Source organism: Dama dama, chromosome 7 (genome assembly GCF_033118175.1).
Source record: "Dama dama isolate Ldn47 chromosome 7, ASM3311817v1, whole genome shotgun sequence".
Taxonomy (NCBI): Eukaryota; Metazoa; Chordata; class Mammalia; order Artiodactyla; family Cervidae; genus Dama; species Dama dama.
In genome coordinates, this window is record NC_083687.1 from 52,008,475 (window position 1) to 52,035,251 (window position 26,777).

Below are 26,777 nucleotides of genomic sequence, written 5' to 3' on the forward strand. Positions count from 1 at the left end.
GTCAACATTTCCTTATTTTTTTATGAAACGTTGATTGACAAGAAATGATGAGGGTTAAAAATTACTGTACAATTTTAACACCAGTTATCCTACTAGGCAGCAAAAATGGTAACGCTGAGGTCTTAGGCTATTGGTGTCAACTAATAAAAACCTACTGTATAACACAGGGAACTCAATACTCTATAATGACCTAAAGAATCTATAAAAGAATCTAAAAAAGAGTGGATATGATATTCACTTTGCTGTACGCCTGAAACTAACAAAGCATTATAAATCAACTAGACTCCAGCAAAAATTAATTTTAAAAATACTACTTTTAGGGACTTCCATGGTGGTCCCGTGGTTAGGACTTTGCCTTCCAATGCAAAGGGGTGTGGGTTCAACCCCTGATCGGGGAGATAGGATCCCACATTGCCTCTACACCAAAACATAAAAACAGAAGCAATACCGTAACAAATTCAATAAAGACAAACATGGTCTATATCAAAAAACATCTTAAATAACTTTTTTGTGCCAGGCACCTAAAAATGAGATGCATCATCTTATTTTAATCCTCACACCTACGTTACGTCCTAGCACCCTATTTATAGATGAGGAAACTGAGGCCGGCAAAGGTCAGGAAGCAGGCCCCAGGTGCACGGCCAGAGTGGAACTTATGCCTGCTCGATTTCAGAGGCCTTGTGTCTGGATTATACTATAGATCTAGTCCTTCAGTGATTTCTTTGTAATCAGATGCTTCTAACACCTTGACCGTATACAGACCTATTCTATTTATAGGATTACTGTAATTAGAAAAGCTTTTTAAATTGTTTAAAATGCCTTGTAAGAAATAACTCCTTTTCATGTTGCTGAAGATCTAACTTCATCTCTGGACCCACAGCAAAGATTATCACGACAATGACAAGTGGGGACTCTGCTGAGCAGGGTCTGCGGTCTGGGAGCGGGTCTCACCAGTGTCAACCTCAGAGTCTGGAAACCTTTCTCGGAGCCAAGAACGGGTCGCCTTCTTTCTCACGTTGTAGTCTGTGTCGTCCCACTTCCTTGATTCCTGCCCAAGATGAGTGTTTTTGTGGTTTGCGCCTGGCATCGAAACTCCTCAGATGTAAACTTGGTCCTCTTCGGTCCAGAGTTCAGACAGCGGGGGCTGAAGGAAAGGTCCCTGAGCCAGGTGTGAAGGACAGCAGGGCTTAGACTCTCGGGCCTGTGGGTTTTTCATCTTGAAAGTCAAAATGCACCGTCAGGAAAGCTCTTTTCTCCCCAGCGTCCCCTCTCCTGCCGGTAGCCGGGGTGAAGTCACCATGGAGAATCTCACACTGTTTCGTTTATACAAACATAGCATTTCAGTGGCTTCTATTTGAGGTACAAAATTTTATTTTAATTAGTCCATTAAAATATTGTCTGCATTTTGCCTCTGACACTGATTAGTTAACCTGTTTGGAATTTAGAAAACAGTGATCACAACTGATGCATCTGGAAAATCACCCCGCCCCTTCCCACAGCTGGGGGCCATCTCCCCCTCCAGTTTTCCACTATCTGACTGGATGAGAACTTTTTTTTACTTTGGTTATAACAGGCACTTATGTGGAGAAGACAGTGTAAAATTAGAAAGCTGACTTAGGTTATGTTCTCCGAATTTTTTTTTTTCCCTTGCTCAAACAAAACTCCCAGAAACCAGAATGAATAGCATGAAGATTATGGGATAATATGAAAGAAAAAAAAAGGTCTTTCTCAAATCTGTCTTCTCTCCTTTTCAAAGCCCAGTTAGACTTCTTGTTGGGTTGGGCCTTGGCCACAAATAGGTCGTCCTGCGAAGTGGGTGGTTTGCCGTTGGTTCCTTTTTCCACACTCCAGCTGTGAAAGGCAGGAAGTGATTACGCAGACACAGTACCCACTGTATCAGGGAGAAAAGAAGTCCGTCTGAGTCACCGCAGGCAGCAGGCTTTCACCAGGCGAGGAGGCGGCCTCTGGCTGCAGGAGCGCCTGGGGGCTTAGTTCTGGCTGATGCGGATCAAGCAGTTGACCAGGTCTATCCGCGAGCACAGGTAGAGCGCGAAGGCCAGCTTCCCCACCGTGGCCCCCTTGCTGCCTTCGCGCATCAGCCACTTTTGGAGCATCTGGTAAACCTTCTCTTTGAGTCCATCTCGCTCATAGTCGTGGTCGATTTCATCGATCTGAGACTCAGAGAAACCCAGCTTACGGGCACAGTTTTTCCAATGTTTCCCCAGATTCTCCCTGACTGGGTCCAGGTGTTTATCAGTCAGACTAGTGGTATTATCTGCCGAACAGAAAAGAGGAGAAAGCATTGCGCTATGGCCATGTGAACACTGGCTTCAAACACCTGTATAAAGTACAGAGTACAGGAGTCAGTAAACAGGGTAACTTCCCATGCTCTGGCTGTTGGCTCCCTGCATGATCCTCACCTACCTACCAGCCCACGCGAGGACCTGCTTCCTTCTGGGAGCTGCCCCCTGAGCCCGCAGCCCCTGTTTACACACCACCTTCCTGACGTCAAGGGGGAAAACACCGTTTTTGTTCCTTTTGGGCCTTTCCTGCTTACATCTGGCCAGAGTTAAGGTCACTCAACTCAGGATACCTTCACCCAGCGGTGCGCATTCCTCTTACCTGGTCAAGGAAGCTGAGGCCACCGCATGGAAACTGTTTGAGTGCACCGTCTTTTCATGGGTGCCGTATTTCTGGGCTCATCCCTCCCCTGCCCTGCTGAGTCCCCCTCTCTCCTAGACCGACCTCTCCTTCCTGGCTCCTTCCTCTCAGGCCTTCGTAAAAATAATAAAATGAAGCAAATAAAAGTATAAACCCACCACAAACAAGCCATATTCCATGATGTTCAGTAAGTGGAATAATAAAAGACACCTCACCTCATCCCCCCTGCAGATCACCCATTCTTCCCTTGGCTCCCACAGAGCAGCTCCGGCCGTCACCACCAGATGTCAGCCTCCCGGCCAGAGTTTGTCTGCTTCTCCAGGAGAGGGACCCTGTCACCCCAAAAGTTGGGAACCGCTGCTCTAGTATACTAAAGACTAGCTTTGAGAGGGCTAGATGGGTTGGCCAGCTAAGGCCTGTGAGCCAGACGTGGCCCCTGCTTGTTTTTGTAGACAAGCACTGGGACATGGCCGCACCCCTCTGTGCGCACGCTGCCCGTGGCCCCTGGTACTGCGGTGTCACCTGGCGTGTGCTCTGATCAGTCGCTTAGTCGTGGCCGACTGCGGCCCCGGGGCTGTAGCCCACCAGGCTCCTCTGTCCATGCGACTCGCCAGGCGAGAAGACTGGAGTGGGTTGCCATGCCCTCTTCCAGGGGATCTTCTCTACCCAGGGATCCAGCCCAGGTCTCCCACACTGCAGGCGGATTCTTTACCATCTGGGCCAGCAGGGAGGCCCACAAGGAAGCAGTGTCAACGGAACAGCTACAACAGAGATGGCAGGGCCAGCGAAGCTGAAAACATTTACTCTCTGGCCCTTGATTAAAAAAAAAAAAAGAGGGCAATCCTGGGGTTAATTAGAAAGCTGGGTTCTTAAGTCACCCTGTTTTTCCCAGGTTGTGTTTTGGGATTAATGTTATGAGGCTGTATAGTGGAACCCCATAAGAGAAAGCCCTCTAATTTTTATTATGCAAGTGCAGTTGAGGGCATAGTCTTCTGTCTTTTACGGAATCCCTTTTGATGAGGGCCTGATGAGCTCCTGGGTCCGGGTGGTCATATTGATGATGATGATGTGTTTAACACTTTTATAGATCTTACTATGTGCCAGAGAGTGTGTAAGTGCTTTATTTGTATTGACTCATTTCACTTTCACAGAAAACCCATGAATTAGATATTCTAATTATGTCCTCGGTACACATAAATAAGTTACACAGTAATTCTATGGAAATTACATGAGGAGCAATAGGGCATCTGCAGGGAGAATAATCAGAGAAATATTAGGTAAGAAAGTTCAATGCTGCTGTAGGATGAATCCTTCAAGGGCATCTTACCAAAGATAGCTTGGTACTTAGAAGCCGGCTCTTCTTTCAAGTTCATGTACGTGCTGTCCAGTACCGATGAACTCATGCCACCAATCTCCATGTAATTGCAGTCGCCAATCTGAATGCCAGAGCTGTTGTATATGGTATACTTTGCAGACTCATCTAGTTAGAAAGAAACGCAGAGATGAGTGGTATATCTAGACTGCAAGGAAGAGAAAAAAGTACAGCCTGGTAAAAGGGGTGGGACTCTACTCCAAGTGCTTAAGTTAAATTATTTATCCTACGCCACCACTTGAAATTTTCTTCTTTAAAAGTTGGCTGAATCATCTCATATCCATTAGGTTGGAAACTATCAAAAACACAGAAAACAGCCAGTGTCAGCGAGGGTGTGGAGAAACTGGAACCTCCGTGCACTGCTGGTATATAAAATGATGCGGCCACTGTGGTAACCAGTGGTGGTTCCTCAAAAACTTTAAAAAACTGCCATACGATGCAGGAATTCTACTCATATATGCCCCAAAGAACTGAAAGCAGGGTCTTAATCAGATATCTATACACGCATGTTCATAGCATTATTCCTAACAGCCAAAAACTGGAAGCACCCAAGTGTCCATCAACAGATGAACAGATAAACAAAATGTGGTCCATTCTGGATGGACCACATAATAGTAATGCATTACTATTTAGCCTTAAAATAAGGGAATTCTGGCACAGGATGTAGCATGGATGAACCTCGAGGACACTGTCTTCAGTGAAGTAAACCAGTCACAAAAGGAGAAATGCCATACAACTCTACTTATCTGAGGTCCCTAGAGTCATCAAATTCGTAGAGACAGAAAGTGGAAGGTTGACTGCCTGGGGCTGGGAAGGAGGGAGAAAGGGGAGTTAGTGTCTGATGGGGACAGGTTCAGTTTGGGCAGAAGGAAGAGTTCTGGAGGGATGGTTGCCCAACAATGTTGTTTTCATCACAAATGGTAGTCTCTGGCCTGGATGAGGTAAAGGATGAACATGTCTGAGACTTACTTCTTACCCTTCAGAAAACAGCAAGCAAGTGTAAGAATACAAGCAGTTACTTCCCCTTACATCAGAGCCTGGACACGGTGGACTACTGAGATTGGATTTAGAGCGGAGGATCCCCCTCTGGAGGCCAGGCTCTGTCACCCCGCACGTGTGGGTAGCTGCCTGAAGCCCACCGGAACAAACAGCCTAGGCTGAGGGATCTGATGAGACTATTCTGGGGTGGCCAGGTGCATCTGGTGGCCGAAGACTCCAAACGGCTTGACCTTTGTTACCTTCTAGATTATGACAGAGCTAGTGGCTGGCTTTATTTTCAGGAAAATTTAACAGAACAGTGTGACTGCAAGGCCCGTTTACCTCTTGATGGCAAGGAGGTGAATGGAATGGTGGGTGTGTTCCCCAGGAGGTTGGTCTCAGGCACCGGAGTTTTATATAGGTTTGGCATGTGGCCAGGGTTTGGCCCATACCAAACTTGTGGACTCGTGGTCCCTAGGTCCAGTGGTCTCACTCTAAGCTCAAGTGGACGAAATGATCCATCTCTGCAGTATGGTGACTGGGGTTGGCCGCTCAGCCCTGCGGGCTGCTGGGCTGCACTGGTGAGATTCGTCACACCGGGGTAGGCGAGGCCTTTCATCCCTGGGCCCTGAGCGCTCTCATAAGGTCTCTGCTGCGCGAAAGGGTCGTGGGAGACCCTGCGCCGCCTCTCCTCGCTGCTGTAAGCCGCGCTCGGTCCGGGCTGCTGTTTCGTCCGCCTGTCCATGCGGCTGCCGTAGAGGTGGTAGTTGGCCTCCTCCTGGAGTTTACTGTGCAGCAGGAAGTCGTCCTCCTCCGGCTGGTGATCCGGGGCGGGGGCAAACCAGGACTCCTCCACGGGGCCTATCCCGAAGCCCTGTGAGCTGTGCAGAGAGCCGGGCTGTTCCGTGGCTGGAAAGGAATGACCAGAATCGGACAGACCGTCACGGAACATGAAGAAGTGAAACAGACCCCGGGCACCATCGGGGATCTGTGCCTTGGGTAACAGACTGAAAACTCTGAGAACAAATAACAAGTATTTACTAGCTGGTCTTTCTCCTGCAAGCTGCATAGGTGGTAAGTGGCCGCCCCTGCTGCTGGTGAGAGAGGACAAGAAAAGTGATAACCAAGCAGCAGAAAAGTGGGTGTTGCAGGAATGACTAAGGAAGAAAGGGACTTGTGTTGGAGCAGAGCAGCTGTCTCCTTGGTGTGATGAGGGCTGGAAAATGAGAACAGCAGCAGCTCTGGGCTAAGCATTTCCGTGGATTCTTTTATTCTTTAAAAGCCTTGTGAGACTAGGAGTGGGCTTCCCGGGTGGTACTGGTGGTAAACAACCCACCTGCCGTGCAGGAGATGCAAGAGACGTGCGTTCGATCCCTGGGTCAGGAAGATCCCCTGGAGGAGGAAATGGCAACCCACTCCAGCATACTTGCCTGGAGAATCCCATGGACAGAGGAGCCTGGCAGACTACAGTCCACAGGGTTGCAAAGAGTCAGACACGACTGAAGTGACTTAGCACAAAACACCAGGAGCAATTATTACCATGATGACGGATGAGGCTCACAATAAGTTGGGTAATTTGCCCCAGAACAGACAACTGATGAGCGGCTTTAATTTCTGAGACTCTGCTCTGCCTTTTGTTATAATGAGGGAAGCACCCCTGCTTGACTCCGAGGCCAGCCTCCCTGCAGGCCCTCGGCATCTGCTCGCCCCTGACTTTCTCGAGGGCTTTGCTCCTACCTGTGTTCCTTTCTTTTTCATGAACTGTCTCTCCCTCCCTATCAGGTATATTAGGCCTCTTGTGTTCGGGTACTTTATGATTTTGATGAACCTGTTGTTACCTAATATTTCAAATATATGTATCTTGAAAGTGAAAGTTGCTCAGTCGTGTCCGACTCTTTGCGACCCCATAGACTATACGGTCCATGGAATTCTCCAGGCCAGAATACTGCAGTGGGTAGCCTTTCCCTTCTCCAGGGGATCTTCCCAACCCAGGGATCAAACCCAGGTCTCCCACATTGCAGGTGGATTCTTTACCAGCTGAGCCACAAGGGAAACCCATATGTATCTTATGTACATAAGATATGTATCTTAACTCCAAGTATGTTATAAATTCCTTTAAGACAGGCATTAAATTTTATAGCTTCTGTTTCTCATACACTTGTAAATAGCATTTTATGCAGTTGTGTGAGTGAATGAGCAAACAAGTAAATAGATAGATTTTCAATCACAATATAAGTTACCTGAATTTGACCTGCTTGGAGCTATTGCCACACAGTCAATTTGGAGAGACTTCATTCTCTTTACAATTTCATTTTGGCCTGGAAACTCTTTCTAGAATTAAGAGCATAACAACATACTTTAGGTAAACAGCAGAAAATAATTCCCCCAAAAATTGTTACAAGAATGAATTTTTCAGAAGCTGGAAATTTCACATAGTTCTTACAAGCAGTAAATATTAAAGAAATAAATAGACTTTTTTTCCTAAATAGTCACAACAGTCTTAATAAAGATTCCTGATTTCAAAACTCACTACATGGCTACAGTAATCAAAACAGTGTGGTACTGGACTAAGGAAAGACATACAGACCAATGAATATAATGAAACCAAAATAAACCCTTGCGTATAAAGCCAATTGATTTTTTAAAAAATTTCTTTTTATTATTTATCATGACTGAGCAGCTGAGAGCTCTCATGCACAAAGAGTCACACTCTGTGGTTTTGCGATTTTTCACTTACAATAAGTCTTGAAGATCTTTCCGTATCATTTGTTAGTTTCCACCACTCCTAAATGATTATATAGTTACTAACCATAACTTAGTATATCTTCTTAGAAACATCTGGGTGATTTCCAAATTTATATATTTCCAAATTTTAAGTCTCACAAAGGTGCAAACATCTGAGGCTAAATCTTTGAGCATACACATGAACAGGATAGATTACCATGTAGAGCTGCAGCAAAAGTTCATGCTTAAAAGTCTGATAGATACTTCACATTTCAATAAACTTCACCAACTTACACTTTTACTAATACTGCCTGAAAGTGTCTGTTACTTTGCATTTTCACCAACACTTGATATATCAGTCTTTCAAAACTGTTGTTGATCTAATGGATGAAAAATTATAATGAATTCACTTTGCTTTTCTGTTAGTGAAATCACATATCGTCCATTGGTGGATTCAGCTTCTTTGTATTTTATTCAGGATTTTCAAAACCATGTTGTTAAGTGAAATCATTGTGTAGTTTTCCTTTCTTGTATCTGCCTTTCAGGTTTGGGAATCAAGGTTATGCTCATCTCATAAAATGAGCTTAGGAGAGTTCCCTCTTCTGTTATCCAGAAAAGTTGTATAACATCGGGGTAACTTCTTCACTGAATATTTGATAGAAATTGCTGATGAAGCTATGTGGTTGTGGAATTTTCTTGTGAGACTGCTTAACTCTTTTTTTTTTTTTTCAATTTGTCATTTGTCTTTTTATTTTGCTTTTAGTAAGTTTTAAATTTTTATATAAGCAAATCTGTCTCTTTTTCTTCGGTAGCTTCTGGATTTTAATAGGAAAATAGTTACAGGAGTATTCAGGTTTCCTGTCTCTAGTTGAGCCGCTTTCGCTAAATTACGCAGCTGATCCTTGAGCAGCACAGGAGTGGGCACTCACCTCACTCACAGTCGAAAATCCAAACGTGTCTTTACAGCCGGCCCTCTGCATTTGTGGTGCGATGTCACAAATTCGACCAAGTGACGATCATGTATTTATTGAGAAAAATCTGAGTATAAATGGACCTATGCAGTTCAAATCTGTGTTGTTCAAAGGCCAACAGACTTAGGCTACTCTCTTTCTGGTGAAACGAAGCTTTTATCACAGTGAGATATCCCTGAGTGCTTCGCTCCTGCTTTCCTGCTTTAGCGACTGTCTCCCTTGATGTCTTTACTTTGATGTGATTACTTCCTTGGTTTGCACCAGATACCTCTCTGTTACAGTGTAGGTGTCCCTTAAAAGCCTGGCAGTTCTTGACTGTCTGTGTGTGTGTCTGTATGTATTTCAAAATCTCTTGTTTCCTGCCTGTTTTATTTACCGCAGTCTGTCTTTCATGATTAGAGCAATATGTTAAGACTTAGGACGATAGCTTGTTTCCTGAGCATGTGAGTGGGGAAGGTCTCTGCTCCTCTTGGCTGGTTAGCTGGCTACGGTCTCTGACATACCATTCTGATCCTGGGCAGGGTCTGTTCCCATCTGCTGCTCAGCACGGCGGAGCTGGAGGGAAGAGCCAGCTTCTAAAACAAACACAAGCATGGCTCCTGGGTGACAATGCCCGCCAGCGCGCCAGGTGACATTTGTTCTTCTATACGTTGACCCAAGACTTCCTCCTCCAGTATTTCTTGAGTATTATATTTGGGTTAGCCTTTTGAAACTTTTTTCCTGTTATATATCTCAAAAGAGAATTCTGTTGGCTTTTTAATCTTTCAAGAATTCTTCAAAATGACTGACCCACCTATGGTTATTTTCCATCCTATTCCAGTAATGCTGTGCTTATCTTTTTCCATATTGCTAGATATATTTTGCTCTCACTTCATTTGTTTTGACAGAGGAATGGGTCCAGTAATGCTGACTTGATGATGTCTGCAGTAAACTGCTCGTTTTGCTTTTTTGTGGTTACCAAGCCATGCTGTGTGTTGCTCTTGGTCACTCAGTCGTGTCCGACTCTGGAACCTCATGGACTGTAGCCCACCAGGCGCCTCTGTCCGTGAAGATTCTCCAGGTAAGGGTGCTGAAGTGTGTTGCCATGCCCTCCTCCAGGGCATCTTCCCAGTTACCCAGCTGCTTACCTCACATCTCAGTAGTAAAGTGTAATGCTTTGGTTTTCATGACTGATATGCTATATGCTTTAATATGTTATCATTTTGAGCACCTACTATGTTACCTACCTTTAAACTCTTCACATCCTCTTCTACATGTTCTTCTAATTTACTTGAATAAAAAGGCCTAAATTTTTCTTCAATGCCTATACATTAAAAAAAAAAGCACTTTAAAATTTCTTAAGTATTTTCTAAAAATTAAAATATTAACAGTCTATTATCTTTGAATTACGTGCCTTAATCTGTGGGCAAAGCAATAGAATAAAAATTTAAATGCCGAATCACTTTCATAAATAGACAAACAAGACTAATTTCTATGCAGACAGAACGAAGGCTGGGATACCACTGGAAAGAAACCAAGGGGTCCTGCCTAACAGAATGCAGTTGCTCTGCTGCAGCACAAAGCCCTGCCTAAGAGGGTTAACATCCAAATGAAAAAGGAAGGGTGGGCTCCTTGTTTCTGTCCCTCTGGCATCAGAGGTGATACAGGATGGAGCACTCAGGGTAGGGATCTGGTATAAAGACTCAGAGAAACAAGGTACCGGAAGAGGGTTCAACAAATGGCGGTGAAACAAGGCGAAAAAGAAAAAACAAAATTCAACCTAAGTCTCACACCTCGTGCAAAAATTAACTCGACATGGATCATGGTATTTTCCCAATAAGACATAAACTAAATAAATGGCAAGAAAGACAACCTAACATTTAGTTCTGTGCTGTCATTCTTTTGTTGGCAATAATGAATTTTCCTTGACAATCATTAAAAAAAGAACACAGACTTAAATGTAAAACTCTAAGATTTTCAGAAAAAAAAGGGAAGAAAGTATTTTGGGTCTAATCCTAAGTCCTCAGACTTGACACCAAAATTATCATCCACAACAGGAGCGGTTAATGAATAAGACTTCATCAAAATAGAAACTTTCAGTCTGTGAAAGATCCTGAGAAGAGAATGGAAAAAAAAATCAACAAGCGCCAGGTTGGGAGAAGATAACTGAGAATCACATGTCCAAGGAAGGAACACTATATGGAATATACAGAGAACACTCTACACTGAACAGTGAAAAGACAAAATCCAATTAGAAAGTGGGCAAAGGACATGGGGTGACGCTGCACGGTGGAAGAGACACAGATGGCGAACACACGCCCGAGATGCTCCCCAGCGTGAGCCCCGGAGAAGGGAAACCAGGCCACAGCGAGCTATCGCTCCAGACCTGCCAGAGGGGCTAAATTAACACGTGGCAACACCGCTAAGGGTGGTAAGGACGCAGAGAAACTGGATCACCTGTACGTAGCTGGTGAGAATATAAAACGGCACAGCCACTCTGGAAAAGTTTGGCAGGGTTTTTTCTTTTGGCCACGCCGCACGGCTTTTGGGGTCTTACTTAGGTCCCCAGCCAGGGATTGAACCGGGACCTCTGGCACTGACAGCATAGAGTCCTAACCACTGGACAGCCAGGGAATTCCCAGACTGGCAGGTTCTTTTAAGAAAAAACTAAACTAAACATGAAACTACCTGCTGCTGCTGAGTCGCGTCAGTCGTGTCCGACTCTGTGCGACCCCACAGACAGCAGCCCACCAGGCTCCCCGTCCCTGGGACTCCCCAGGCAAGAACACTGGAGTGGGCTGCCATTTCCTTCTCCAACGCATGAAAGTGAAACGTGAAAGTGAAGTTGCTCAGTCGTGTCTGACTCTTAGCGACCATGCACTGCAGTCTACCAGGCTCCTCCCTCCATGGGATTTTCCAGGCAAGAGTACTGGAGCGGGGTGCCATTGCCTTCTCTGTGAAACTATCTATGACTTACGTATTTAACTCCTGGGTACTTGTTCTAGAGAAATATTTACATTCACACAAAAACCTGTAACGTGAGTATCCACAGCAGCTTTACTCCTGTGAGTAGCAGCAGGAGGGACCCTTGTGGAGACGGTGGTGTGTTGTATCTGACTGTGTCAGCGTCAGTATTCCAGCTGTGGTCTGTACTGAGTCTGGCCAGACTGTGATCTTTGGAGGAAGCTAGGTAAAAGGGTACATGGGATGTCTGCATTATTTCTTACAACTGCATGTAGATCTACAATTATCTCAGAAGAAGAATTTTAGTTTAAAAAAGTGAAAAAGGCACGAGAAGAAACCAGGCCAGGACAAGATGCAGGCTGAGTGAGTGAGAAAGCAGGCAGCGAGTCAGTCACCCCTGCAGCCCTCTGGTGGGAATGGCTGGTGGGGTTTCCATTCTGTTTCCTCAGAGCAGGAATACAAGCGCAGAACCCCCTGCACGCTCCTAAGTTCCTTCCTGCTCTTTATTTCTTCCTAACCCAATTTTCTCTTTTCCTCTGCCTCCAGGACCTTAGCAAGGTCTTAGGGGACCCAGGGGGATGAGAAGAGGTACACGGATGTGACAAACCCTAGTCCCTTTTCTTCTCCTCTTGCTCTCAGTCCAATGCAGATGGCAAATAATGCTCCCAGAGATGCCAGCCACACACAGGGAGGAACCGAGATCAAAGAAGCTAAGAAGTCAGACGGCTGGGAAGCACCCCAGCATCTGGCAGCAGATGACTGGACAGACACGGTGCGGTCCTCACACCGTGGAACACCGCTCAGCAGGAAACAGGAGGAGATCCTGACGGGCTATGACCTGGAGGAGCCCTGAAGACACTGCCCAGTGAACCAGGACAAACACTGTAGGATTCCACCAACATGGGGGATCTCGTGTAGCCAAGTTCACAGAGACAGACAGGAGGATGGTGGCTGCCAGGGGCTGGGCAGGGGGGTGGGGAGTCAGTGTTGAACGGGTATGGTTTCAGGTGTGAAAGGTGAAGACACTGAATGTGCTAAATGCTGCTGAACTGTGGTGTTGGAGAAGACTCTTCAGAGTCCCTTGGATGGCAAGGAGATCAAACCAGTCAGTCCTAAAGGAAATCAACCCTGAATATTCACTGGAAGGACTGGTGCTGAAGCTGAAGCTCCAGTACTTTGGCCACCTGATGGGAAGAGCTGACTCACTGGAAAAGACCCTGATGCTGGGAAAGATTGAAGGTAGGAGGAGAAGGGGACGACAGAGGATGAAATGGTTGGATGGCATCACTGACTTTATGGACATGACTTTGAGGAAGCTTCAGAAGTTGGTGATGGACAGGGAGGCCTGGTGTGCTGCAGTCTGTGGGGTTGCAAAGAGTTGGACACAACTGAACTGAACTGAACACCTAAAAATGATTACAGTGGTAAATTATGTGCCACGTATATTTTAATACAATTTAAAAAATTTAACGATGGGGAAAAATACCACCAGGAAACAAAAGGACCTTATATGCCTTCATGTTTGGGAGAGGGATGGCAGCTTTTCTTCAAACAAAGCCTTTGGAATCTAGAAAATCAGTTTGAAATCAGGAGTGGAACTTGCTTTCCTAAAAACTCCAAGTACTGCCTGTCAGCCTCACTAGGAAGCCGGCCACGTGGGAGGGGGGCGGTGCCGGTGCGGAGAGGACTCACCCGCGAACGTGGGCCGGTTGTCCGGGTTCACCTCCCAGCACTGCCTCATGATGTCGATGACCTCCCGCGGGCAGAACTCTATGATGTCCTCCACGTCCGGCCTGTTCCCAGACTTGATGCACAGTATCAGCTGCTGCTCACAGATGGCGTCTACAGAGCAAATGGGAAGGAGAGCTGAGACTTTCAGGTCCCACTCCTCTCGGGCAGGGAGGTGACAGAACCTGGACCAAGCCACTGATCTCTCATGGTTACATCAGGGAGGGGCAGAATGCCCTGGGACGATGAGCGGACCTATTTCTTTGCAGAGATGATCAAACAGGTGAAAGACAGATTGATGGCAGAGCTGACTCCTGGCAGACGGCTGAATGTGTAAATAAAGCCAGGGCCACACTCCAGATTTTAATACAAACAGAGACAAATGGGGGCAGCTCAGGTGAATAAGGGTGACTTAAAGAGCGATACTGGCTATTCAAGAAGTAAGCACAAAGGGTTCTGGTGACAGGACCACTACTGGAAGGTCAGAGAAGGCTTTGTTGAGTCCAGAAGAATAAACAGGAGTTATCCAGGTAAACAACTGGGAAGGAGTATTCACAGAGGAAGATTTCAGGCCAAGAAAGCAGGATCTGAATAGATTGGGAGTTGCAGAAATCAAGCTGTGTCTGGAAATTATGACTAGCTCAGCGTAACTGGGCATGTTGGCTGAAGCGAGTGAGGGAACAGCTTAGCCAAATCAGAAAGGACCCTGTGCTCCATACTGAGGGGTTTAACTTGATCCTGAATGTCAAGAGTGTCTTGGAAGGATTTTAAACAGATGATTGAGAGGTTTGATCGGCCTGTTTAACGGCAGTGTGAACGGCGGCGGCACGAGGAGCCTGCCACAGAGGGTTTGAACTGGACAGGATCCTCTGGAGACAGAGACACGGATGTATCTTGAATCTGATATACGTGGAGGTCACAGTTTTTGGTTTGTTTCCGGCCATGCTGTGCAGCTTGCAGGATCTTAGTTCCCTGACCAGGGACTGAATCCCAGCCCTCAGCAATGGAAGTGCGAGTTCCAACCACTGGACCGCCAGGGACTCCCAAATTCACAAGTTTCAATGTCTGATGGGATGTGGGAGGGCAAGGCTGAGTCTGGCGACTGAGGTTCTTGGTTGGGCAGCTTGGCTGGTGGACGGTGACACCATTTTCTGGATGTAAGAGCAGAGCTGAGTGAGCCACTTGGGCAGTGTGGAGAATGTGGGTTTGTTTTGGGGGATACTGCTTTGGGGGTCCTCTGGTACATGGACGCGATCTAACAGACAGGAGGATGTCCAGGCCACCACTGGAGGTTTGAGTGGCATCAGCAAAGAGGGGATTGAACCCTGGGAGCTGACAATCACCCAGGAAGAGCAGGCAGAAGGCGGGCCATTAGTTCAGGTTCTTAACACACTGACCTAGAGGAGGAAATGGCAACCCACTCCAGTACTCTTGCCTGGAAAACCCCATGGACGGAGGAGCCTGGCAGGCTACAGTCCATGGGGTCGCAGAGAGCTGGACACGACTGAGCGACTTCACTTTAAGACACTGAAGAACAGCTACTTATGCACCTGTTCCCTTGCACAGACGCTGTCGTTCTCATCTTTACAGACTCAGTCTGAGTAGACAGCTCACAGTAAGTACTGAAAAGAAACAATTCCTGAACGAAGGACTGAGTGGATGGATGAAAGTATGGAGTGTATGCCCTGAAAGTCCTCATAAGGAGAACCAAGCAGGCCTTCCTGTCCGGGAGGAAGCCTAGATTGTTGAGCACCCCACAAGCTGAGATGCACTATCCAAGCTCCGATCTGTCCTATGACCCCCGATTGCTAAATCGGGATTACGTATCCATTCCACAAACACTTGCCGAGTACCCACTACGTTCTGTGTGTAGATACCGGGGGAAGAGCAGTGAATGGATGAGATGTGGTCCCGGCCTCTGTGGAGCTCACAGTCTGGTGGGTGAGACAGACACTGAACAAACAGTGATAAACCTCCACGACCTCACTGCAGGCTGTTACCCCACTGAACAATTCCCGTCGGCCCCCAGCCCCCCTCTTCTATCGACGCCTTACTCTCGTATGGCTCCTTGTTGGCGAAGATGGCCCAGAGCACGATGGCGAAGCTGAAGACGTCGGACTTCTCGGAGGGCCTGGAGTTGACGTCGTTCAGGTGCTCGGGGGCCATGTAGTGCAGCGTGCCGCCCTTCCCGGCGCCGCCGCCCGCCTTCCTCTGCTCGTTGTGCTCCTCCTTCGTCAGCTTGCTCCACGTCTTGAAGGAAGCGACGCCGAGGTCAGCTATCTGCAGGAGAGCAAGGCAATGGGATGCTTCTGTGACGGCAGCAGGCAAATCAGATCTGTCTTTACATCGGGGCTTATCCAGGAGATGAAGGGACTCTAACACTGGCAGATATGGCTGCACCGGACAGGTTTAAAACAGCTACCTCTGAACAGACTAGTAGAAACCATATGTCCTCAGCCATCTGGAAAATCTCGCATAAGAAAAGTCTGTGTGAAATTCTGGTGTCTCGATTCTTATGCAATATCGGGGTGGGGGGGTGGTGGTTGATGGGGAGAAAAGCAGAAGATATTCCTGAGAAGAACAACTAGACATGTTTATTCTAACTCCTCGCACTCCTCATTTATTCTGCATGTTTTCGACTCTTTGAGGCTAGGGAAAACAGGTACTTTCTTGTCAGCAGGTTTGTATAGCACGTGGTACTGCACCTTCCGTTTCCCCAAAAGGTGTCCAGAAGCCCACGGATGTGCATTTCCAAGGATCCCAAAGACACACTGAGGATAAGGACTGTGGCGCTACTGCTGCTGAGTTGGGAGCCTGAACCTGAGAGAAGATGGGATGTGGAGGAGGGGAAAGACAGACAAAAAGGCAAAGAAAAAAATACCCAGGTCAGACACAGAACACAGAGGGAGGCGGCAGGACAGAACAACAGAACAATACAATTAAGACACCAGAAGCAGCAGTTTCACTTTTGCTTCAGGGAATCCAAGCATTTGGGGATGATTTCTGGCATGTGATTGTCTAAAATCCTCAAATTCTAACCCACATCATAAGAGGTAAGTTATTAATGTAAAGAACCTTCTTTTAAAGACACGGGGCGGGGGGGGGGACAAAAAAACAAACCCTGTCCAGGGCTGGAACAGAGTGCTAGAAGCAGAGTCTTCTGTAAAGGGATGCCTGGGTAAGCAGTTCCTACGTCCTCCCCCCAGTTCCACTTCCCCTTTCAGACCCTCGTCCTCGGCTGGGATTCCTGCTGCCAAAGCCGACCTGATGTGACGCTGCGCCTAGAGGACAAAAGAAAACCCTCCCTCTTTTCCCTTTGACTACAGTGGACAGAGTTTTCAAAAGGAAACGGATGTTTAAAAGGACACGTAAGTAAAGGAGTAAATGAAGTTAACCACCTCTGCCAAGTCTCTCTCTCTCCATTCCCTGGCAGAGCACCGTCACCAGGGAGGAGCTGGGCTGGCTCTGCTCTTGGCACACGTCGTGTCCAGAAGAAGGACTTACGCTGAGAATCAGAATCGCGCCCATCCCCCAGAAGCCCTGCCTGAGGTTTACCTTGATGTGGAAGTCACTGTCAACGAGGATATTTTCTGGCTTGAGGTCCTTGTGTATCACCCCTTGTCCATGTAAGTAGCGCATCCCTTCGATGGTCTCCATAATGATCCTCCCTTTCACGGACAGGGGTATGCTGATCTGAAACGAGTGACAGTCAGTGTGGGAGACGGAAAGGGACTCAAAGCAGCCAAAGCACCAGTTTCCTTCAAGAGCAGTGGATCCGGACCTGAGGACGTAGACAGCAGCTTCCCTTCCGTCAGGCCCCGAAGATGCGTCCCGACCACCTCGCAGGCTGAGAGCGCCTCCCTGGTGTTCCCACAGCTCTGTGGGCGTGTCTGTCAACACACCACCACACCGGACATTCACATCCCGACCTGCGCGCGTTATCCGTCTGTGTCACACTTGCTGTTGCTTCCTGAGCAAACAGCACAGGCCTTGCTCTTAACAGGTACATACACTCGTTTTTTTGACTGCCTCACAGGGCAGGCGGGGATCTTAGTTCCCCGACCGGGAATCAAACCCGTGCCCCCTGGAAGTGGAAGCAGGGAGTCTCAACTACTGGACCACCGGAAAAGTCCAGGTACCTACACTTTTAAAAAACGCGTTAAAGTTATTTGGCTTTGGTAAACAGGATGAATCTTGCTGTTGGAAACCTTCCTCATCTAGTGTTATTCCCGAGAAAACCCAAACCACCAGCCATTCACACAGGACTCCGAGGCACAGGGGCTGGCGGGCCGGGCGAGGCGTACCTGGGCCTTGAGCACACGCATGAGGTCGCCCTGCTCCATGTACTCCATCACCAGCGAGTAGCTGCCCTCCTCCATGATGACGCCCAGCAGCTTGACCACGCGGCGGTGCCGCAGCCGGTGCATCATCCTGCCCTCCTCCAGGAGGGCCTCGTTGTACCTGGGGGCGGGGGCGGGGGCGGGGGTCAGACCGAGCGTGCCCGGGGCTGCCCCTCCTTCCGGGGGGCCGCGGCCAGTGCGCAGGAAGCGTGAACCCAAGGACCAATCAACGCGAAGCTGGTGAAGAGCAGCGAGGAAAGGCGGCCGGGAAACGAGGACCGCGCTGGACTGTGGACTAAACCCGCGGCCTCTCTCACGGCCACTCTGGCGAGAACAGAGGAAAATAAACCAACTTCACTGACTGCCTCAGAGAGAGGGTTCCTGGACGCTGTGACTCATGAACCAGGGCTTCGTCCCCATCCTCGGGGCTGGTCCTCACCCACCGTGGAGCAGGGCCTTCGCTCCCTCCTGCCTGCTCCTCCCATCCTCTTCCCAGCGCCCCTGCGTCGCCCTGGGCCGCCTCCTCTCTGTTCCCTCCTCTTCAGTTTTCTTCTGTTATTTGCCAGCTCGGAGCTCTCCCCTAGCCAGCGTCTGAATCCTCATGAGTCAGGGATGTCAATGACCGCCCTGCAGGGTCATCCGACATGAAGCCTCAGGGCTGACCCTTGCACCCAGGTCTGTCTCATAAAGGCTGTGCCACCCGATTCCACCGCCCTGGCACATCGCGTGGCCTGCCCAACTCTGCCCCTGACTCACTCGGTGCGCTTGGGGCCCGTGTACACCTTCTTCAGGATCACTAGTCCGTGGGATCTGTGTAAACACAGACACACCTTCCCGAAGCCCCCACTGTCCAGGTCTGCCTGCTCCAGGAAGTCCGTAGAGCTCATCTTAATGTCGTCCAAGGACATGGCTGCTTTCCTTCTGAAGGGTCAGAATGCCCCAGAAACACACAATCCTGAGAAGAAAAGAGTCAGTACACGTCAGTACAGACAAGTCGTCACTCAAACGGTGTATATAATGCTCTGCCACATGCTCGGTGTGCCTTTATTTTTTGAAGACAGATTTATAGTCTCTAAGATGAATGTTTTTCGTATCTCCAGGAATCACAGAAGACCACAATCTTTCTTCCTTAGACTTTCATTTCTACCAACATGGAAGATTAAGAAAATCTAAAAACTCCTCTTATAAAGGGCCCGTATATATTGGGTACAGTAATGCAAACATCCAATCACATGCACAGGTAGGCTCAGCAGAAAGGAAAAGGGCTTTAGGGACTGAAGGCGAGCAGGCCGTGGGCAGGGCCATGTGATGGCTGCTGTGGACCCAATGTGTGTGTCTCCCCAGATTCCTGGGGTCCAGCCCAAATTCCACTGTGATGGTATGGAGGATGTGGGGCCGGGCGGTGATTGGGGCTGTGAAGGCAGCCTCATGAATGAGATCAGAGTCCTTATAACAGACCCGACAGAGCTTGCTTCCTGCCTCTGTCTCTCCACCCCGTGAGAGTACAAGAGGACAGCCAGCATCTGCAAACCAGGAAGCGGGCTGGCACCAGACACTGGACCTGCTGGACTCCCAGCCTCCAGAACAGTGAGAAACCACTGTCTGCTATTTACGCCACCCCATCTATGGGAATTTGTTACAGCAGCTGAACTGACCAAGACAGTGGCCTGGTGGGGCACCGCCAACTTCGACATCCAAAGGTCAGGGTTTGAAACTCAGCTGGAGGCAGGAGCTGAGGTCAGGACATGCAAGAAGAGGGCTGGAACAAAGACTCCCCCCAACACTGCACTTCGCAGTGCGCCCCCTACCCCACATCGAAAGGGTGGACAACAGAAAAACTTGCTTGATGAATGTTTTTCAACTGCTGGTGTTTTTCAACTCACCAGCAGAAGAACATTTGTCTTAGACAGGGATTGGGGAATGAAAAAAAAAATTCTGTGTCAGTTCATAGCCTTGGGCCTGTCTTCTAATAGATTTGGGCTTTAAATTTATACTCCTCTTAGCTCTCATGGTCAAGATCCCCCAAATTAAGAACTTTTATATAGAAAGTGGTCACAGGCTGATGACATCTCTGGGTTATAAGAATAAAGAAAACAAAATACCTCCAAGCCAGACAAGAGTCCCACAAATAAAGCTTAACTTAACATGAGCTCCCTTTACAAAATTATAAAACAACAAAAATAGCAAACGAAAAAAGTTCACAATGAGTGAAGTCCCACAGGTATTACAAAAAGCTGTATTAGGCACCAAAGAAGTTCAGGCAATTAAACTAGTGAATAGCTTTAGAAATAAACAGGCTTAAAAGTAATTATGAACAACAACAAAAATAAATTTGAAGGCTACAAAAAGAACAATGCATGATCTAAAAAGGACAGGAAGATGTGGAAAGGGTGAGGAACTGGCCATGAATTGTACAGTATATAGACTCTCAAACGCAACTATTTGCTTCATCCTTCTCCCCTTCTTCTTTGGTTCATTTATTTTCCCCAGACTGAAACGGAGAATAAAAATCCCTGGGGTCCAACGTGTGACAGCACTGCACCCCTACCAGAGTGTCCAGAGTGAAAAAAGTCACCACCACATGCCAGGGAACAGGATCTCACACATCGGTGGTGGGAACACAAAATGGTACCAACACTTGGAGAAAAGCTCCGGCAGTTTCTTAAACATGTACCTACACGATGACCAAGCAAGTCACCCTAAGTTGGGGACCATCTGTGTTCCTGGCTCCTTTGTAAGTTAATTGACCATATGTGTGGGTTTATTTCTGGGCTCTATTCAGGTCCCTTGATCTACATGTGTGTCCATGCTGGCAGCATACCGTTTGGATTACTGTAGCTTTGTAAGACAGTTTGAAACTGGGAAGTGTGGTATCTCCAGCTTTGTTTTCTCAAGATTGCTCTGATGACTTGGGGTCTTTGTGGTTCCATACAAATTTTAGGATTATCTGTTCAATTTCTGTGAAAAATGTCATCGGAATTTTTACAGGAACCGCATTCAAATCTGTAGAATGGAGTGTATAACAATATTAATGCTCCCTATTCTAACAGTCCATGAGAATGGACTATTTCCATTTATTTGTATCTGCAATTTCTTTTCTTAATATCTGATAGTTTTTCGGTTACATCTTTTACCTCTCTGGTTAACATAATTCCTAGGTATTTTATTCTTTTTGATGTAATTATAAATGGAATTGTTTTCTTAATTTCTCTGATAGCACATTTTATTAGTATATAGAAATGCAAAATACTTTTGTGTACTGATTTCCCTGGTGGCTTATATTAGTAAAGAACTTGTCTGCAATGTGGGAAACCCAGGTTCAATCCCTGGGTGGGAAAGATCCCCTGGAGAAGGGAATGGCTACCCCTCCAGTATTCTTGCCTGGAGACTCCCATGGACAGAGGAGCCTGGCGGGCTATAGCCCATGGGGTTCCAAAGAGACAGATAAGACTAAGTGACTAACATTTACTTACTTTGTGACTTTGTATCCTGCAACATTGCTGAAATTATTCATTAGTTCTAACAGTTTTTTGTTGGAGTGTTTTAGAGTTTTCTATGTATCTCACATGATCTGCAAACAGTGACAGCTTTATTTCTTCCTTTCCCATTCACATGCCTTTTCTTGCCTAATGGAACTGGCTAGAACTTCTAATACTATGTTGAATAAAACTGCCAAGAGTGGGCACCCTTGTCTTGTTCCTGATTTGCTTTGTTTAGCAGCACCACACATGTGGTTTGTGGGATCTTAGTTCCTGGACCAGGGATTCTACTCAGGCCCTCAACAGTGGCAGCAGAGTCCTAACCACTGGGCCACCAAGGAATTCCCCTTTTATTCCTGATCTTAAGAAGCTTTCAGTTTTTGCCGAGCATGATGTTAGCTGCGGGTGTTAAAACCTAACTTGGCACTTTGAAATTTTTAATAAAATGTTGGGATGGGAAGCTTTTTTTTTTAAAGTGGCTGAAGGGGTTTCTGAAAATGCCCAGGCTGAGGGCCAGTCCTGTCAGTGGCCTGCTGCAGTGTGGCTCAGGTAACCAGCCTTCTACATCCCGCACAAAGTCTTCTGTGGGCCCTGCCACTCCAACAAAGCTCACGTATCAGCACAGCAGATGACACTCGGAGCCCTTTTCCCGTAACAGGAGGCATTCCCAAGTAAGAGGAAGTACCCTCTGGAAAGCAGCACATCTTCGGGGCAGAGACTGGGAGGCTGCCCAGTAAAGGGCGTGACCATGGCGGGGGCGGGGAGGCAGGGCCTGAAGGCGAGGTGCTAGAGCTGGCACAGCGGTGAAGAGAGCACAGGCTTTTCTCCCGGATGAACTCTACCACTAATTTATCAGTCCTTGGGTAACTTACACAAGCCCTGATTTCCTCATTTGCAAAAGGAAACAATAATGACTGGCTCACAGACTGGTAAGAAGTGTATGAGAAGAAACGTGAACACACACTGGCCGCCTGCTTTGTGGTTCTGGCTATGACTGGCCCACCCATCTACCCCTACTCGTCATGTTCACACTGTTTCCCGGGCTGTGAGAATGGGGGTGTGCAGCTGGGATCCACTCTTCTCAGCAGCTCTCTATGGCCCAGTCCTTGCGAAACAGGGTGGGGGTGTCCACTCTCCCCTACAAGCTTCTGAGGGCACATTCTTCTCCTGGCTAAAAGGTGTTCCTCCTTCAGGTCTCAGAAACGGCATCTCCTCAGAGAAGCCATCCTATGTCTTCCCGTTAGACATTTTCACAGTGCCCAGTACTTTGAAACAGACAGCTATAATTTGGGAGTTATTTCAATTAAGCTCACAGAAGGCAGGAAACTGTCTTATGCACTATCTACAGTGCCCAGCACATAACCTGGCATAAGGCAGTTGGTCATTAAATGCATAATTTTTTTTAAAAAAGAACTATTTAATCATCCAAAAATAGTTAAATGAATTATAGCACATTCATAAAATGTAGTATTATATAGTCAATACATTAACAGGTAGATGGCTAGGTACACATATAGCTATATGTACAGGAAAAAAAGACACAGTGAAAAGACACCTAAATGTCAGCAAGGATATCTGGATGGTCAGGTGACTTTTATTTCTTCTTTACACATTTATTACATTTTGCAATTTTCATACAAATTACCTTTATAATAAAATTTCCTTTTTAAAAGGGACTTAAGTTCCTCCCTCAGTAATTCTTTATCCTAAGGAATCAAATCAGAGACAGTGATACAGATTATGTACAAGGATATTCCCAGGAACATTAGATAGAACAGCAAAAGCACATAATACATACAACTGACGTATACATAACAGGGGAGAGTAACTTATGCCTCATTCACATTATGAAAGTCACCTAGCAGTTTTCAAAAATGATGTCATGTGTGAATGTTTAGTGGGCTTCCCCAGTAGCTCAGCTGGTAAAGAATCTGCCTGCAATGCAGGAGACCCTGGTTCGATTCCTGGGTCAGGAAGTTCCCCTGGAGAAGGGACAGGCTACCCACTCCAGTATTCTTAGGCTTTCCTGGTGACTTAGCTGGTAAAAAAATCTGCCTGCCACGTGGGAGACCTAGGTTCAATTCCTGGGTCGGGAAGATCCCCTGGAGGAGGGCATGGCAACCCACTCCAGTATTCTTGCCTGGAGAATCCCATGGACAGAGGAGCCTGGTGGGTTACAGTCCATGGTGTCGCAAAGAGTCGGACACAACTGGGTGGCTAAGCGCAGCATGAATGTTTAGTAACATTAAAACAGGCTCCCAGACAGTACAGAAACAGGAAGGAGTTATAACCATGCCCTGAACTACGACCATAGGGTATTAAGACTCAGCTAGATGAGGACTTCCACCCGCTCTCTGTCCTTTGGCCGGGTCTCCTCTCTACAGAGCTGCCAAGACCAACTAGGACCCGCTGCGCCTCCCGCAGGAGCAACGCAGTTCCAGGGGGAGGGGCCTCCAGGTGCTGGCAGCTCTGTGAGGCTGGCTCCTGACCCCAGCCGGCTCTCCTCCCCTGTGGTTTGCTGGTTTAGCCTGGTCTTACTTACTTCACCTTCTGCATGGTTTCCAAGGACTTCCTTTGTTTTTATTGCCCCCCCCCCATTTCCCCATGAATGATTCAACTCTATAAGCACTGAATATCTTAGGAGGGACTGATGAGTGGCTTCGATACCCAAGAGTCACAGAAACTCTGAAAGTAGGCAAGTAGAAAGTCACACTGTAAAGTCACGTTACAGAGTAATTAATGAACACACACTAACCTGTCATATCATCTTATGATCAAGTACTTTCAACAGAGAATATAACGGTCTATTTTAATGGATTTTCAAAATGTTTTTTGCATAAGTGTACTTAATTCAGGGATTTAAGGAAGGAAATCTCCACTGAAATTAATTGAAAATTCCAAGAACTTCACAAATTATCTGTAAGTCTATATATAAAAATATTCATATCTATATTCAATTTTGTCAACTATACTTCAGTAAAACTGGGGGAAAATACAAATTACTAACAATATATAACATCAAAAAGCCAGGCAAAATTAATCTACAATATTAACAGTCAGGGTAGTAGTTAAAACAAGGTGGAAGCAGGAGGCAGGGAAGGGGAGGAAGTGCGGGGGAGTGATGGCAATGCTTGTTTCTTCTTAACATTCACTTTAGGACACTTAAGAGTCAAACAGTTAGGATGTGTGTTCTTTTCTGTGTACCGCAATAAATAATTTTTTTAAAAGTAAAAAAAATTTCGTATTTACCTTTTAAGTGGTTGACAGCGATTTTTTCAATTTTTCAGTGAGGACCATACATGATGAGTCTGACAGAAAATACTGGCTACCCAACTATCATGCCCCCCTTTTCCTCTGCAGATGGAACTCTGTTTTTACTCAGGCATCCAGTGGGAATCTCTCCAGGTTCTTTGATTTTAACTGCTTGATGCTTTGCCTCAGATAAACAAGAGCTCTGAGCAAGAGAGAAGACTGCAAGAGTTCAACCCAGTGTTATCTTGCACATGATGACCCTCTGAAGTACCAACTTATTAATACATTGGCTCCAAGTTACAAATTAAGAAACTAAAATTTGGAGTTTAATGATTCACCTAGAGTAACAGATCCCAGAATTGAGCCTTAATGTCTTCACGCAAATTTCCACTATCAGTTCACTAACACAAGCTACTTCTCCAGAGAGCAAACAATAATTTATCTTCGTTAAAATCAGATGCAAAGACCTAATCTTACAATTCTGCTCACCTATACTAAATAAGTATGCTACAGTTAGAAACATAGGGAAAGTACAGACTAAATTTTAAAAACATATGAAAACATGCGGTTCAAAATCAGTTTTCTACAGGTTAACACGATCATTTTTGCCAAAGTATAACATCCAACCAAAGCATGGGAAGCTGTGCTTTTTCAAATTCCCAGATCATACTGGTGGTATTACCACGTTGTCGATTAATAAGCATTCAAGAAAAATTTTCAATTTTGGAAACTGTTATTTAGGGATTTTTCTTTATTCTCATGAATATTCTGAAAGTGCAATATATCTGTGGTGTTCAATACAGCTCAGTGAGAGAAACATGCAAATTACAGTTAATCGTTATAGCTGTTTTATCAGTAATAATAATTACAATGATGAGATACCTCAATGTTTTAAAAAGCTTCCTCTTTACCTTTTGTGTTTAGAAGGGTGCAGTTTCCCAAATTTATAATTGACTACAATTTCCTCCCCACTCTTGCACCTACGTACCTGATGGTTACAAAATGCAGATCAAGTAAGAAGTCACGCCTGCCTTGATTTCTTCATGTGTGAATGGAGGGAGAAGTAATAGCGGTTCTACTGCAAAGCCGGTTGAGTGTAACGGGCCTCGGGCTTTGTCCAGGACACACAAGAGCTCCGAGCAAGGAAGAGCCGAGGGAACAGCGAAAGACAAAGAAATGAACAGCCAACCCCGCCTCTGTGGGAGGCTGTCCAGTGTGAGGAAAAAGGGTGGTGCTGACCCTCTTCAAAACTCTGAAGAGGCTACGAGAGCGTGTGTGCGCTCAGTCACTTCGTAAAAGCACGCGCCACCGGGTGACGACGCCCTCCCCGCCGTGCCCGTCGACCCTTCTTTCCCAGCTCTCGTCGAAGACGGCGCAGGAAGGCGTCTGAGGGCGTCGCGAGCAGCGGCGGCCCCGGCGCCCCCGTCAGAGGCCCTGCCCCAGGGCGGGCGCTGAGGCCTGGCCCCAGGGCGCCCGCGTGACCCGGGGCGGCAAGAGCTCGTAACGACATCGCAGGGAAGACCCGCCACCTGACCCGCCACCTCCCCCAACACCACAGCGCAGACCACGTGACGAGCCGTCTCCACGTCACGCAGTTATCGCGCCGGAGCCAAATCTCCGCCCGGTCCCGCCAGACCCAAACTCCCGGCGAGACGAGACCACGCCGGGACCGCCGACAGTGGGCAGTTGGGCGCCCGACTTCCGGGAACTCGCTGGCCACACCCACCACTCTACGGGCCCACCATCTGACTTCCGGGAACTCGCGGGCCACGCCCACCACCCTACAGGCCCACCGCCCGACCTCCAGGAACATCGCGGGCCACGCCCACCGCCCGAACTCCCGGAGCCGCGTCGCCCGCCCTCCACCCACCAGAAGCAGAAGCCCCGCCCCCTGCCGGAAGCCAGCCCGAGAGACTGGTCCGGGCCCGGCGGTCCCGCGCTGACGCACCGAGAGATTTGCTTTCGCTTCCGCGGGAGACTTCCTGAGGCCCCAGGCCGGGTGAGGACGGAGGCGGCGGGGCAGCCTGGAGTTGCTCCGACGCCCGGCAGCCTGGCCGGCGCAGGCCGGGGTGGCACGCCGGGCCCGATAAGGGGTCTCCGGGGCGGAGTCGTAGGCTGGGAGGCGGGCGGGGGCCGCCCCGCCCTGCCTTCACCTTGCTCGGCTCCGCGGGCCAGCGGTCCGTCGCGTGCTGTCTGGAGGTCGGCGCGCTCGGAATCCTCGCGGAGTGGGCCCACTGGGGCCCCGCGCTCCGGGGTCGGCACTCCGGGACGCCGGTCCGGTGTCCGCGCCGCCCGCGCTTCGACTGAGAGAGCCCGACCGGCGGAGGGC

General features: G+C 47.6%; 1 protein-coding gene across 7 annotated transcripts; it reads right to left on the reverse strand.

Annotated features, from left to right (window-relative positions):
* Positions 1–1,348: 1,348 nt before the first annotated feature.
* RIPK1 (receptor interacting serine/threonine kinase 1) lies at positions 1,349–26,559 on the reverse strand. 7 transcript variants are annotated; one of them, XM_061147729.1, is made up of 12 exons: positions 25,437–26,171; positions 22,842–24,650; positions 18,474–18,672; positions 17,682–17,838; positions 16,933–17,070; positions 15,432–15,657; positions 13,342–13,491; positions 9,933–10,009; positions 7,252–7,342; positions 5,354–5,920; positions 3,989–4,141; positions 1,349–2,275 (listed from the first exon to the last, which is right to left on the reverse strand). In XM_061147729.1, exons 3-12 carry the CDS (start codon positions 18,623–18,625, stop codon positions 1,989–1,991), a joined length of 1,998 nt encoding a protein of 665 aa, XP_061003712.1. In that variant the 5' UTR covers positions 18,626–18,672; positions 22,842–24,650; positions 25,437–26,171; the 3' UTR covers positions 1,349–1,988. The 7 variants fall into 7 exon arrangements, with proteins under 7 accessions (XP_061003712.1, XP_061003710.1, XP_061003708.1 ...); XM_061147727.1 differs by having other exon boundaries at positions 22,842–24,667; XM_061147725.1 differs by lacking the exon at positions 25,437–26,171 and having other exon boundaries at positions 22,842–22,902; positions 24,446–25,407.
* Between the last annotated feature and the right edge of the window lie 218 nt (positions 26,560–26,777).

Excerpts from the sequence above, each read along its gene's own strand:
- RIPK1 (XM_061147726.1), bottom strand. The coding sequence starts at position 18,625 with ATGTCCTTGGACGACATTAAGATGAGCTCTACGGACTTCCTGGAGCAG. Across the intron at positions 17,839-18,473 it reads ACGGGCCCCAAGCGCACCGA|GTACAACGAGGCCCTCCTGG; the intron begins GTGAGTCAGGGG and ends CCCCGCCCCCAG. Across the intron at positions 4,142-5,353 it reads CACCTCCTTGCCATCAAGAG|ATGAGTCTGCAAAGTATACC; the intron begins GTAAACGGGCCT and ends CTTTCTAACTAG.